Below are 15,686 nucleotides of genomic sequence, written 5' to 3'. Positions count from 1 at the left end.
GGATTTTCTTTTATTTTCTTTTTCTTATCACCAGGTGTGTTTACTCTGGTAGTTGATGCATACCCCCTACTCCCATACCCCCTACCCCCAAAAGAAAAAAGCCAAGGGTTTGGAGTGTGTAGAACCAGATTCCCCACGGGGCCCAGGCTGGACTGAGGTAGCACCATAGTGCTTTCAAAGCAGTGAGAGAACTGAATGGAGTGACCTTTTTCACAACCTAAGAGAGTAAAAGCCCAGCTTCTTCAGCAGAGTCCATGATTCTGCTCTAATGCCTGCCCTCCTATCTGTACTGGGACTGTGTAAACACATAGAAGAATTACAATTATACAGTGAACTCAGGGAACTCAGGACTAAAAGTGACTCACAGACTCTTTAGTGCCCTGTGTTCCACTTCGCTTCTGTGTTTATTTGCCACGGAAGTTTCCAAAGCTCAGTCTAACACCAGAACTTCTGTGATGGACACCCTTTTCTTCCATGTTTCATCTCTCAACTCCCCCAAAAGGCCCAGTGGTAAGAGATTGCTGAGAAAAACCAATATAATACATATCATCACCCCAAACACACACACACACACACACACACACACACACACATACACACACACACACACACATACACACACCTTGCAGCGTGGCCCTGATGTATTTGTTGGAGAGATAATATTTGCAAATCACAAAGCTTATCGTCCAGACAGCTTTTGGTCAACAAAGATAGCCTACAAGCCACGATTTGCAAATGTTATCTACACTTTGCATTTCTTTTCACATTTAGCACCTTTGGCCCTTTGAGCTGAGGAGGAAGTAGATGTAGCAGCAGCTATATAAAGTCTTGACACAGACCTAGGAAATAAATCATACTTGTCTAATTATGTTTAGCTCACGTGAAATGTTATTTCTTTGTCAGTTCAGGTCAGCCTTTACTGGTTAGAAGGATGATGCTTAAGCAGATCCCACTTTGAAATTCAAACCTTCTCCAAACCTGCCATCCCCTGGAACTTTCATTGTCTGTAACCCTTGGAGGACCTTCCTCTTAACTTCCCTCAAAGGCACGAAGCGTCAGATCGGATCCTGCCCAGACTTAAAGAGAAGGAAATAGTAGCCCTGATCAGTCAGTGAGTGCCTGCAGTGACAGTAGTAACTCAGATCCAGTTTAGAGCCCTCATTAGAACATGCTTCACAGATGGAGAATGCGGTGCTTTGTGACTCCCACTGGTCCCCCATTCCTGGTATTCAGCCAGGTTTCCTGCCAGGCGCACAAACCAGTACACTAGTCTGCATAGAATTGGTACCAAATAAACACTGTGCAGTCACTGGTTCCACTTAAAAATCTCATGTGGTCCTAGCCACCAGGCTAAGTTACAGCCATTTTACCAATCAAAGATTTATGAAACCTGTGCTACTAAGGTTGGGGGGGGTGTGTTTCTGTTCTATTTCAGGAATGCCCAGGGACTCATAACAACCAGAAATAACCTAATCCCGAAGGTGTATCTCATACCCTATTCTCTCCTTCCTGGCAGGCATGGACCCATGCTGGCATTCTCTTAAAACACAAATACAGTTTCCTGGTCGGATGTGCCTCAATCTCAGACGTCATAGCTCAGGTAAATGTGATCCGTGTGTCCATCAAAGCTGCTCAGAGCCCCTTTCAGGTGATGGACAGAACCGGCTGATGCCTCATTTACAACCCTCCACTCCGCGAGCATCCCTACATTACTCAAATCAAATGCGAACTTCCATAAATGCTTGTTAAGTGAATGAGAAAATGGAGCCCCTCCATGATACAAATGTGTACGATCTTGCAGGAATGGGTGTTGTAGGAATTTAAATTTACTATCAGAGGTTTTGCCCTTTATTGTTAAGGCACTTGCACGTGAAATGACTCTAAAGTCAAAGCTAGTGCGTGGTCACAGGGTCGCTGTGTGCACGTGGGCCTCTGTGTGGCCAAGTCACTTGGTGCTAGTTTCTAGAGAGCGCTCCTAGGAATTATTGTTAAATGTTGTTGTCACCTGGGGCTGCTACTCACGCATCATTCTCCCACATTTGGAAAGAATCAGGAAGTCGGCTTCGTCTGAGAACATTATACTTCTGTCCAGTTCCCTGAGGTCTGGCACCAGCCCTGGTTTCCATTCTCCTTCCTGTCTTCTTCCTCCAAAGATACCATGAAAAAATTTAGCAGGAAATTAGATTTAATTCCCATAGTCTGTAAGTTAGACTTAGTTCCTACAGTCAGGGGTTTGGAGAACAATTTCTTCATGGAGAAGGAGGTGGACTGATTTCTAAGCTCCCTTCCCAATTCTCAGTTCCATTCTATGAACATGTCCACGCATTTCTTCCTGGTTTTCCCCTTCTGTACACGCTAGTCTTTCAGCCACCTTTTTGAAATAATCTACTGTTCAACTGTTAGTACCTCCCTAAAGACCAAGAATTAAATTTCCAAATTAATTGCATTTACTCCATGGATCACTATTAAAAGTAATTTAAATTACTTCCTGCTAACATTCTTGTGTGTGTGTGTGTGTGTGTGTGAGTCACGCACACATGTTGAATACTAGCTAACGTCATTCTTTGATACATCTTTGTTAATTTTCTTGGTGAGTTATTAGAGATTTTTTTGCCTGGTCTTACTTTTAATTCATCCTCTGAGGGATGAACTAAACTGCCTTGTTCACTCTAATCACTTAATTTGAAATTAAGGAAACACCTCTTATTTTCAGCATTAGCATCAGCAACTCAGTGAGCATTTGTAGATGTGTTATCTCAAAAGCAAAAAAAAAAAAAAAAAAAAAAACACCCACTTATCTTTGCCTAAGATAAATATAGCAGCATCCAAGGGTAGAGGAAAAAATATCCCTGAAAAATTCTTTGCCAGTGCTGCCACAGCCATTTTCCTTCTTAATTTTAAACCTGGTCCTGGCCCCTGCCTGTTGGGAGGGCTCAAAAGTTCAGAATAAACATAACTGGTTAGTAGGGGCGATGGAAGCTGGATTCAGGTGCCATCTGGCCTTGGGATTTTCCTGGTGAAGTTTTTATTTTAAACCTTATAGTTGGAGTTCCTACCACAATTTGGTTGGGGGAATAAATTCAATGTTTGTTCTTAAGTCTTTTGCTCCCCATCCCATCCCCAGCTTCAGCCCTCTCATTACTTGAAAGCATTTGTTAATTACCAGGCTTGGTAATGAATAAATAGATCCTAGGCAAAGTCCTTTGAAATACCACCTTGGCATAGATAGATAGGGAGTAATCACCAATGATAAAATGAAAAGAGTTTATAATGCCTTGAATTTTAGTGGCAACTCCCAGTTTGAAAAAATTTTACTAAGCTAATTAATTTCACATCATAATACAAAAAAAACCTCTTGCTTTGGTTCCAACATGCCATGCTTTTCTGTGTCACCCTTATTGTAATAGTCATATGTTTTTGATTTATTTCGTGATCATCTAGACTTTCTTAGCTTGCTCAGTATCAGATGAGAATTCTCATGGGGTGTTGGGCCTCAGTGGGACCTCTAGTCCTTTCCCCTTTGTGCTGTCATCAGCCCTGGCCTTCTGAAGTCAGTTGAGATCCCAGGAATGGGATCCCAGGTTCCCCGTTGAGTAGTCTGGCTGCACTACCGTAGGTCCCTTTGTCTCCTGCCTTTCCATCTCAGCCTTTGGGCAAGATCCCCGTCCTGAACCACCCAATGGTGTGCACCTTGCACCACCTGCACCCAGGTAGCAAGCGCTCCAGCAAAAAGTTACACAGCGAGACAAACTGATCAAAGTATAGATTCATACTCTCATCACTCACCTCAGCAGACTCTAGTAACCATGTCAGAGGGTCTCCACCCACCTCACTCTCCCTGGCAGGTGACCTCACTGCCCACCTCACTGAGAAATTTAAACCCACATGCCTACTTTCGGACCCTTCCTCATCTCCGTTCCCCCTCCCGTTACAGGAGAGGAGATGTCCCTCCTCTGTCCAAGGCCACTTCTTCCTCCTGTGCCTTGAAGCCTATCCTGTCCTGCTTTCTCAGGAACCTTATTCGATCGGTTATCAGTGACTCCTTCTCTCTCCCCTGGATCATTTCTCTTTGACATGGAAACATGCTCAGACATCTGCCATCTTAACACAGTAACAACAGCAACAACAAGCTTTTTCTCATGTATGTCTTTAGCTACAATTCTCTATTACTTCCCAGCCACACCTTTTGGAAGGGCAGTTTCCTCTCACTGTCTCCACTTTTTCACTCCTCTTTCTTCCTTTTACCTACCCCACGCTGACCTCCACTCCCATCAGTTCGCCCACACTGTTCTCACTAGTGACCCTCTTGCCACTGAATCCAGCGGGCACTTTTTGTTGACTGAATGGATGTCTCAGCAACTCTTCACTCTGTTGACTGCCCCTTCGTCCATGAAACATCCCTTCCCATTGGCTCTCACACCACCACGTCCTGGTTCTTCTCCTGCTTCTGATGGCCGAGCTCATCTATTGATGTGTAAATGTTGAAGTTCCTCAAGATCCATCTCTCTCCTCACTGCGTATTCTATCCATGAAGAATCTACTGCATACCCTACGTTTAAACCATCTGTAACATGATTGATGATCACCGAATAAATATCTGTGGCCAAGCCCTCTCCTCTGAGCTCTAGACAAGCCATCTAAATATCTCTATGCTATTTCCACTCACATCCTTCAGAGGCATTGTAAGCCTCAATTCATACGCTTCATGATCTTGATGATTGTGTTTTTGAATGAATCTGTGCCCCTACCATCGGCTCAGAAACCTGGGAGCCACCCTAGGAGTGTCCCTCTTCATGACCATCCGTCTAAAATTTTTGATCCTAGATGTTTCTTTATCTGCCCTCTTCTCCCCAACTCTGCCACCCTCGCCCTGGTCTGAGGGATCACCCCTCCCACCTGAACTCTCAGAAATGCCTCCTGACTCGGGCCTGCCCCTCTGCTCTGGCTCTCCTCCGCCCTTCCCCACTGCGGCCACAGGGATCTATTCTCAGTGAAATTCTGGCCATCTCACCCCCTGCCTAGAACCTGCTTTAAAATTACCTCAGGGTGTTCTTGAGATAAAAAGCCAAAGTCCTGATCCTGGTCTACGAGGTGCTGAAAACCCACAGGCTCTGCTTCTGCCCCAGCCCCGTCGCTCTCCTCTTGTCCCCTTGCTCTCTGCCCTCCAGCCACTGGTCCTCCCTTCCGACCTCTTCCATGTGGCCGAGCTGCCTCCCCCGGGGGGCTTTGCCCGGAAGGAAATGCCCTGCCTCGGCTTTCCCCACCTAACCCTGGCTCCTGCCAGCCCCTGCCAGCTCCTGCCAAGGCACTGGGTCTTGGCTCAGATGCACCCCACATGGGGCGCCCTCCCTCACCCCGCAACCTGGCTCTCCCAGCACCACTGCCCTCTTTCCTTCACAGGCCTTTTCACAGGTTGATTACCATTTCTGCCTTCCCCACTAGGCTGTCAGCTCCAGGAGAACAGAGCCTGGGACAATCTTATCTATCATTGAATCCCCAGCACCCAGGACGGGGCCAGCACGTAGCAGGCTTTCCCTGGGAAAATCCTCACCACTGAGGCAGGAGGTTACTCGCAGAAAATAATCCGACAAAGTTTTGATGGTTGTATCAGAATCAAAAATCTTAATTCTGGATTGAATTGCAAAAGGCCCAGGCGTTATTTTAAGTTGATAAATGATACAACCCACAGTGAAGATGTAAGATGTATGGTATGTGTTGGACCACACGGCATCAAGCTATTAACAACATGAGGGAGGCTGAGAAAATCTTCACTTCGGCCTTGATCACTACCGGCCCAATGCCTCCTGCCCGCCCTCTGTCACACTCTAGCCCGCTCTGCTCCTCGGGCCACTTTCTTGTCATCTCCACACCTCCCCCTACCTTTTCCTTCACTTCCAGATCCCCTTCCTTGGTCCTGCTCGTCTTGCATGGCCATCCTGATGGCGTCGCCAGGAGCCTTTCTGGACCGGGCAGAGGAGGGGTTGATCTTCACATATCCATTTTTCCTCCAATGTGTTTTCAGTCTCTAAACATGACCATCTTCGTTTACACTGTAGGTTTGTGTATGTCGAATCTTAAGCTTGCTGCAGACAGACTAGTCTGTTTGCATATTAGGGCCCCTTAAGGCCTCTGATTAGTTAGAGAAATAAATGGGCATCTTGGCCACATTACAGAACTCAATCTTCTCTTCCAAACACAATGGGTCCTTCACAAGGCTTCCCCCAGCTGGTCTTTGCATCCCTCAGTTAATACAGTACATTTGTTCCACTGGGAAGCAACAGGCATGGAGACAGTCACGGGCATCTTTATTTCCATCAATGGGCTCCACTGTATCCTCGGTGAAAGTGAATGTGAGTGTGTGATCATGAGTGTGAGTGGACACTCACGCGTCCACGCTCCGGGCAGCCTGGTCGTGTCCATGCAGCCAAGCGGTAGCTCTGTCCCCTGCATTCCCCTAAGGACATCTCTGTCCCATTTACCGGTTTGAGAACAGCAAGCCGGGCACAAGTGTCAGTTTGTGCTACAAGCAAACCTCCTCTAACATCTAATACTTTTATTTCGTTCGGAAGAGTTTCTCTGGATTGCCCTGCTTTTCTCTGTTCCCTGTGGCAACTGAACGCACTCATTTGATGAAGTGTGCTCATTCTCCAGCTTCTTTTTTAACTTTCTGTCATCACTGATTTCTTGAGAATGCAGTGATCAGGGTCCGCCTCCTTTGGTCAGGATCGTTTAGTGGTGGTATATTTCACAAGCCTATCATTCCATGGATATTTGGCTATTAAGATTGGTGTAGCCCAAAAAAATTTTTTTTTAATTATAAATAAATAAATAAATAAATAAAAGAAGGAGGGGAAAATGGATACTACTTAACAAAAATCTCTAAGGACAAATACAGAACTAATGTAGGGCTGATATTCAGCTGGTTCTTACCATAGCAGCCAGGCACATTGTCTGTTCTGTTCACTTGTTCAGTCTGTTGGTAAATATTTAGAATATTACTCCTGAAAATAATCAAACAGATTCATTGCTGTAGTGGATAGAAAATGGATGGATGGGGTTCAAAGGTACTACGTAGACTTTTTATCAATCTTGATATTTAATCACCATGTTCCTCTTCAAAATAAATTAAACAAATAATTTATTTAAACAAACAAACAAACAACAAAAAAAGATTGATGTAGCCCAGACAATCTCTCCCCTCCCCCATTACCCTATTTGTGCACTCAGTATGCCTCAGTGGTCTTCCAAACATGTGAATTCCAGGAAGGACTCTGGACAGAGGCGGGGCTGATTCTCTGATTTCTGCAGGATGGGAGGTTCAATACATTGATAAATTTGCTTTAGAGCCTGTACTGTTCAGTAGAGATTGACACTTTACTATTATTTCAATCCCTCTTGACTTTGTATTTTTTGACCTATGCCACTTTTGTAAGTTAATATCTTAAATTTTAATTATCTTGTTTTATAATAATTAACATTAGTGCTTTTGCAGCATTTTCAGTGGATTCCATGTTATAAATGGTAATGTCCATTTGTCTGTGTACCATCATTGGTCACTGTTCTATTCTTTGTGGAAGGTCACTTAGGTCCTCTGGTGTGGATTACATGCATACATGGATAGGGCAAAGCTCTTCTGCATCCTTTGGGGTCTGGGAATCCAAAGTTTCTAGATTTTTTTTAATCGATCACCTTAACCAGATGTGCAGTTGCCTTAAAAGAATCTTAACGATGAATATAACAGAATGATCGTGTGCTCTTCCAGTGAATCCCAAATGCATGACCCTGAATTCTCTGAGAGCAGTGTTGAGCTGTAGCCCAATACTGTTTCCGTTCCCCTTCTCATCAGTGTCAAGGTTTTCGCTCAGAGATACATCTCACCTGGGTGCAAGAGGTCGGGCTGCGCTTCCATTGATTGGCTCCGTCTTCTCCCTACTGACTTGTTCTTGTTTCCCCATCTCTCAGGTCGTTTTTGTCGCCATTTTGCTTCACAGTCATCTGGAATGCAGGGAGCCTCTGCTCATCCCCATCCTGTCCTTGTACATGGGCGCCCTTGTGCGCTGCACTGCCCTGTGCCTGGGCTACTACAAGAACATCCACGACATCATCCCGGACAGGAGTGGGCCGGAGCTGGGGGTAGGTCCTTAGACCTCGAGGACATCCTGTCTGTACATCCAAGTGGACTATAGTTTCACCCCACACGTATGAAACGAGACATCAGTGTAACAGGCACATGCTCTGGGATGTTATATCTCAAGGCCAAGTGCTTCATAGTGTCCACAGGGAAAGACAGTTGGAGAACTGATGAACTCTGGAGATGAAAGAGTCCTTAGAGGTCACTCTCCAGCCTCCTTGCCTCCATACGAGGAGACCGAGTCCCAGTGAATCATGTCAGGCCGAGGAGGAGACACAACATTGATGTCCTCCTTACTCTCTGTTGTCAAAAGTAAGTCATTCTATGCTCGACAGAGATTTTAGGACCCCTGGTACCGTTGAACTCACATTTGATTATTTTTAATTTCACACCAGGGATCCAGGCTGTGTTTGTACTTTCTGTACTGGCCAAACGCAATCACTCATTCAGGTGCCTTCTATGGAGGGAGCAGAGTATTTAGGTACCACAGGGCAACGCAGGAAATTTTTAAATACGGTCTCTGGCCTCAAGCAGCTTTACGTCCCATTTGGCTTATCCTCCAACACAGAAGCCACATTCAGACATGAACCCAAGAAAGTACAGAGACTGCAATGGGAGTTCAAGAACTTCTCTCACTGAGGCCGAGAGAAGGTAGATAGGGATGAGGTCTAAAAAGCCCCATTGATGGAGGCAGAGCTTGGCCTGTGCCTCGAAAGGTGAATATGGTACAAGCAAGATACAATCTTATACAAGTGACCAAAGCGTTCTTTTCATCATCATTATAAACAGTATCTAATTTATATGTTTGCTAATTTCTCTATCCTTAGGTATCATTTGGGTTGGTATCCATCTAGCTATAAAGCAGATATGCATGATTATGTATATTATATATATATATATTTTATATATATATATTTATATAAATATGGCCCTGAATAAGTTACCGCACTCCACCCCTTGATCCCACCTTTGACCACGTTACTTTTGTCATGTCAGAACAGTAACTGCAGGACTTCCCTGGTGGTGCAGTGGTTAAGAATCCGCCTGCCACTGCAGGGGACACGGGTTCGAGCCCTGGTCCGGGAAGATCCCACATGCCGCGGAGCAACTAAGCCCGTGCGCCACAACTACTGAGCCCGTGTGCTGCAGCTACTGAAGCCCACATGCCTAGAGCCCGTGCTCCGCAACAAGAGAAGCCACCACAATGAGAAACCCAAACACCGCAATGAAGAGTAGCCCCCGCTTGCCACAACTAGAGAAAGCCCGCGCGCAGCAACAAATACCCAATGCAGCCAAAAATAACCAAAAAACCAGTAATTGTATTGACCACCCACCTTGATCTGAGGTCAGGCCATCAATAATATCAGATCTAGTTACAATATTTCCATCATAAGGACAACCACATCACATTGGTCTTGATGGTAACAATCCATCTCAACATTCAGCTACCAGCAAAGGGAAATAAAGGGACTGAGATGGTTCCATGATGGAACTCTTACCCTCATGAAGAATCAAAACCAAAATCACATGATGAAAGCCAGGCTTTAAAGACAGCGCACATCTTTGCTGTAGAATTCTTAATAAGTCGCCTTCTCGTTACCATGCTTTTATTTTGCTTGTGCTTCTGAACGTTTACATGACTTCTGTCAGAGCTTTGAGAATAGGAACCTCTGAGTAGATTCATATAGTGCCCAAATAATTAGGCACATTTGTGAGCAGGCTGATTCCAAAATAAAGTATAACAACGTTTTACTTCTAAGAGTTACCTCTTACTGACATGGCTTCTAGCCAGTCAGTTTGATAATTTAAACAGAAACTAATTTCCAGCCTGTTTCTTGGGCTATGAAGTTGGGTTCTGCTTGGGTTGAAGTTGCCCTGTTTGGAAAACAGGGGTTTGGATCCATCAAGCTTAAATGTGTGTTTTGATTTCACAGTAGCTTGCCAGCTGTCTGAGTTCATTTCTATTAAGACTGTACATTTTACTTTAATTCAACTTGGCTTGTCTACAGAGGCTTTTTCTATATTATTTTTAAGTATAGTGAATTGACTCATGATTGATATCGAAAGAAAAGGCTTTGACTCTGAATTGTTTTTTTCTATTCTGCTTCCAGAGTTCAGTGAACTTTTATCCCCTTTTCTTGATGCAGGGAGATGCAACAATAAGAAAGATGCTGAGCTTCTGGTGGCCTTTGGCTCTCATCTTGGCGACACAGAGAATCAGTAGGCCTATCGTCAACCTCTTTGTTTCCCGGGACCTTGGTGGCAGTTCTGCAGCTACGGAGGTAGGGCAGCTTCTGGGGATGTGGGTACCCATAGTCACCGTGTAAAAACTGGGTGGCGGGGGGAGGTAGATTACAAATTTGTTTCCAATTCCTCTTGAGAGCTCAAGAAATTCTGTGATATTAAATTATGTGACACCTTCACACGAGGAACCCATAAGGATCTCCATCAGTGACTTAGAATCATGCGATTTTATATTTTTATGAGTATGGGAGAAAATATCTCTTTTACCATATGAGAAAACCGAGATTAAGGACACACAACTAGCAAGAAGCTGGGCTAGTGGTAGAATCCAGATTTTCTCTCTCCACTCAACGGCCTCTCCACTTTCCCATGGAGTCAGCATAGTGCCTCTTCGCTGTAGCTGCAGAGGACAATGGAACATGCCATGCGCAGCAGCAGAAGTGAAAGTACCAGGAGGTGAAGGGCTGATGCCTCCGTTTTGACCCACCTAGTCTCACCTGTCCTTTCTCCACCTCCTGTACCGAACCTACCATGGCTTTATGTACTCTGGCAATCCGCCCTCCTCCAGAGGAGGGTCTCCATTATTTACTCAACTCAAGAAACTGATCTGGAAACTGGCAGCTCCTCCAAAGACAGAGTGGAAGCACTTTTTTTCCATCTTTCAAGTATGGTATGAACAAATAGAATGACTTCATTTGTTTCCTCCCCCGCTGCCCTCTGGAGAATTAATCGTCTCGGGAAATGCTGATCCTTCGGGAAGGCTGGTGGCTCCTCCTGAGAGCCTCCTGTTTACACGTTGCCCTTGAATGCGCTGTCAGCATGTTTCCAGGCTGGGGTCTGCTGCCAGTTTCCATGTCCTGGGAAGCAGCTCATGTTGGCTTGGAACAGGAAGCACATAAATCACAAGGAGAAGGCTTTTCCTTGTCTCCATCGGTTCCTGGGTTTTGTTTGTTGAATCATGAATGTCATCTGGGGTGGCTTCTATAACATAGCAGCTTTTTTACTTCAATACTTCAGTTTCAGTTGCCCAGTTAAAAAGTGTGGGACCCCCATCACCTGTGTGCTAGAATTCCATCTTCCCCTAAAAAAAAACAAGACATTATACATTAGAGCCATTTCTAAATGACCTCAGTGCACAGAGACAGACCTTAGCATTAGGGTGACAGAACTGACATAAATTGATCGTCTGCTTCTGATAACGTTGGCACTTATGGACGTTTCATTGGCTCCCGACAACCCTGCATGATGGGTATCGTTATTCTCATGGTTCCGCTGGAGGAACAGAAAGGGGGCCTGAGAGCGTTCATGCTTCACACGGCTGAGAAGTGATGAAGTGAGGTTTGAACCCAGGTCCGCCTGACGCCTCACAGCAGTGTCTTCACCCACTGGGGACCCACCTCACCCACGGTCCTGGCATCACTTTTATGATAATTAGAACAGATGAAGCCTGAGTCCTCCTGTCCTAGCTAGTTAGGGAGTTGAACTTTGCCAAAAATGTAGGGTTAGGTGCTCTGTTTTAAATTTTCTTCCTCTTCATTCACCTAAGAAATGAAACTCTCATTTTCATGGAAGAACCAGTGAGGCTTCCTGTGAGAAGTATTAATTTAGTCTTCTTAAGTTAAACATCAAAATTGGGCTCTCCTGGCTGAACAGATTGAAAGTGAGTTGAGTCGGGTGGAGAATACCATAAAGCCATCAACCAGCGCACACCGTCACCTCCCCTGGAGGATGGTGTGGAGGCAGAGAGGTGGACGCTGAGTGCAGAGTATCCAGAGAGCAGGGGTGGGGCTCAGAATCGCATGTTGAGACTCAAGAATTGGGCTGGGCTAGAAGGTTTGGTTTAGCTCACTGAGAATTTGGTGGACCTGGGTTGAAATCTTGGCTTCTCAAGCAGTGATCTGGACCCGTTCCTCATTGGATTCATGTAAAACAAGACGCATCCCCCTGGTCTCAGGTGCACACCCTGGGTCCACTCAGCCCACTCCCGGGATGCAGGGGGGCGCCTGCCCCTGCCTCCCGCTCCAGGGCCACCCACAGGGTGGCCCCGCTGTCACCCAGGGTGGAGTGACCTGTCAGTGGGGACCACACCCCAGACGGCTTGCTCTGCCACGTGGCAGACGGCAGGCAGCGGCTGGACACAGGCTCTGCGGACGCCCTGCTAACTGCCGGCTCTTCCTCTTGCAGGCCGTGGCAATTTTGACAGCCACATACCCCGTGGGTCACATGCCATATGGCTGGTTGACGGAAATCCGTGCTGTCTACCCTGCTTTTGACAAGGTGAGAACCCCGTGCGGCGTGGTTTCTGAAACACACTCTTTAGAATTAGCGTTTGATAGACAGGGATCGCCGTTGACGGACGCCGTGATGTTTCTAATCTCACCTCCCTCTGCAAGGTTAATGAGGCTTTGGGGCTGGCGGAGGTAACTCAGAAAATAACAGAGGCGAATTTACTTGATGTAAATGCTTGCCTTGATGTCGCTCCCATGATGCCTCTGCAAACTGATACTCACTTCAAGGTTATTCCTGTCGAGGAATTATTTGCAAAAGGGAAATTATACTCTCAAAAAATTTTAATATATTGGATTTCATTTCTCTTTTGTTGTTTTTTAGTTAAACCGATACTTCCCTGACTTTATAGCAGATGTGAAGGTACAGGAAGTTGTGTGCTTAAGTTCATAAGCTTAAGGCTCTCTTGCGGGGTGCTGGGGGACATGCACGCCGAATTTGTCCATGCAGCAGCCATGGGTCCAGGCTGGTTGGGATGCAGCGTGGTTATTCCAGCTGGAAGCCTCTGGTGACGGCCACTGTGTCCTTCCACAGCTGCTGACACAGCCCAGGAAGGCGCATAAGCCTTCAGACCTAACCTGAGGCCAGGTCAGGACTGACCTGCGTGCAGATCATTTGAGAAATGCCTATTTCATTAAAGCTTAATTATTTGAACCTGTAGACTTGTATCCTGAAACAAATAAGTAGAAAAACAGACCCCCAGCAAGATAGTGTACAATGTTTTAAAATAAAAAATAGGAAAGAAGCACAGAACCTGCCACTTGTACTCTTAATAGCAACTGTTTGGCCTTGAACTTCTGTAGAACTAGCTCAGAGCCATTGCTGATATCATTTCATCTGATCCCAAAAAGAGCCCTGGGAGGTGAGGAGAGGAAGCCTCTTCACCAGGGTCCCCAGCAGATTACCTGCCTCTATTCCCACACCTATAATCAATCACCCACGAATAGCAACTCACCTCCAAGTGCTTCAGGGATGGCCCCCACGAAGCCTAACGTGAGAGAGGGTAGGCTATTGCCCACAACTCTTTACTGGGTGTGGAACTTCCCCAGTAAACTATAAGCTGGACCCTCCACCGATTGCCACCATTCACTCACAACATTAGGATGCAGAGCATTTCCGAAAAAATTCTTTTGATTCCTGCTTCCTAGGCCTTTGAGAGTGGATTTCAGAAGGCCTGAGTCACTTGCAGGAGAGAGCTGTGTTTGAGTGGGTTTAATCCACTCCATTGATAGAAATCAGTGTTTTCATGTCAAGGAACATGTGTATAGAAGTAAGTCCTCGGAAACCAAAATGGATATAAGGCATCTTGCTAAATGTCTAGCTCTTGGAATATAAGATTATATAATAAAACTCAATAGCAGTTTCTAAAGTGTTAGAACCTCCTGGCTGTGAGCATCTCATGTGAAATTGTTTTTGGCTACCTTGAAATAATAAAACTTAACAATACAGCGCTGTACAGTTTCACTAAGAGCGTCCAAGAAAAACATTGTTTTATTCACCATCACAGAGGTTAGGCGCTACAAAAAAATTATTTTAAGGAGCGTACCTCTAGCCAGATGCTGGAGCTACTCAGAACCCTTTTGAAACCTCCCCCATTGTTGCCATGCATTCCACTGCGCTACTCCAAGCCATTCCCATGAATGCCGTCTATTCACCTGAATCTTAAGACACCTCTGTGTGGACTTCCAGAATCTGCTGCACTGACAGTTGAAATCCTTAGCCTCCTTGTGCGTTCCAGAATAAGAGATTTAAAATTTCTCGCATAACTTCTGCTGTTTCTGGCTAAACAGTGGGCTGGGAGAGTTTTCCACTCGTCCAGATTCTCTCTAATGTTCAGTTATTATATGCAAAAGACTATGTTTCTGCGAAACAGCAGATGGGGCAAACAAGGTGAGACACAGATGCTAATCTAATGATATGTGCTAGTTTATTCCAACCGTACTTGCAGAAATATTTGCTATTTTAAAAATAAAAGTGCACCTTAAGGAGCTGGGGCCCGTGGCTGTCACCATGGGTGGCGTGTGCATTTGGAGGTTCCTAATTCTTCCCGGCGTGGCCTCCTTCTCGCCCAGGCCACCAGGGCACCACCCTCGCAGATCCTTGGGGGAGAGGAGACGGAGAGATGTCCTACCTGCTGTGATTTGCACTGTGCACAGTCTGTTTTTCAGAAAAGCAGATGTGCTTTAGAGACCGGAGTTAAGAAAATGTCAACCCCTCCAGAGGTGGCATAAAGGGGAAGGGATTCGAGAGATTGCCTCAGCCTCTGAAGGGAAGCAAACATCAAAAGCTCTTTTGCAAGTGGGACCTATAACACCTCTGCTTGTGTGTCTTTCATTGGGCTGGATATGGGAGCCAGGGGCTCGCCGTTTGTTGTTTTTGTTTTTTGAATTTTTGAATTTTATTTTATTTATTTTTTTATACAGGAGGTTCTTATTAGTTTGTTCTTGTGAGTCAGCTCTGGGACTAATGGGATCCGTAAGGAGGCTGGCGTTGTTTTTCCTCTGCTGCCTTTCAAGGCTGAGGGCCAGACACTTGTTTTGATTGGGTGATGGGCACGCCTAGCAGTGACCCTGGGATGGCCCCAGCAAGCCCTCGGGCACGTGTCAGAGGACCTCTGGGCCATCTGCATCATTTGCTTACATTTCAATTTAACAAAGCCTGTTTGAGCATCTTCTCCACTCAAGAAAGATGGTGCTAAGTTGCAGGAGCTAAAGAGATGGGTGAGGGACTTCCCTGGTGGTCCAGTGGTTAAGACGTCGCCTTCCAGCGCAGGGGGTGTGGGTTCAATCCCTGGTCGGGGAGCTAAGATCCCACATGCCTCGCTGCCAAAAAACCCAAAACATAAAAAAAAGAAGCAATATTGTAACAAATTCAATAACGACTTTAGAAAAATGGTCCACATCAAAAAAAAAATCTTTAAAAAATAAAATAAAGAGATGGGTGAGACACGCAGTCCTTTATCTCGGAGAGCAAACGTGCACCTCACAGGGCCTTGACATGTGCCCTCAAATACGGGCCCAGATGC

The 15,686-nt window shown here is 45.6% G+C and overlaps 1 protein-coding gene across 1 annotated transcript in view; it reads left to right on the top strand.

Moving 5' to 3' along the window:
• Positions 1-15,686, top strand: part of ANKH (ANKH inorganic pyrophosphate transport regulator) — a 141,153-nt gene that overhangs the window by 88,697 nt on the left and 36,770 nt on the right. Inside the window, exons 4-7 of the mRNA XM_068535162.1 lie at positions 1,517-1,600; positions 7,963-8,133; positions 10,279-10,413; positions 12,560-12,652. Coding sequence (XP_068391263.1) covers positions 1,517-1,600; positions 7,963-8,133; positions 10,279-10,413; positions 12,560-12,652 — 483 coding nt within the window. The remainder of the gene's footprint in view (positions 1-1,516; positions 1,601-7,962; positions 8,134-10,278; positions 10,414-12,559; positions 12,653-15,686) is intronic.

This window comes from Eschrichtius robustus, chromosome 2 (assembly GCF_028021215.1).
Source record: "Eschrichtius robustus isolate mEscRob2 chromosome 2, mEscRob2.pri, whole genome shotgun sequence".
Taxonomy (NCBI): domain Eukaryota; kingdom Metazoa; phylum Chordata; class Mammalia; order Artiodactyla; family Eschrichtiidae; genus Eschrichtius; species Eschrichtius robustus.
This window is presented reverse-complemented; position numbering and strand designations above follow the sequence as displayed.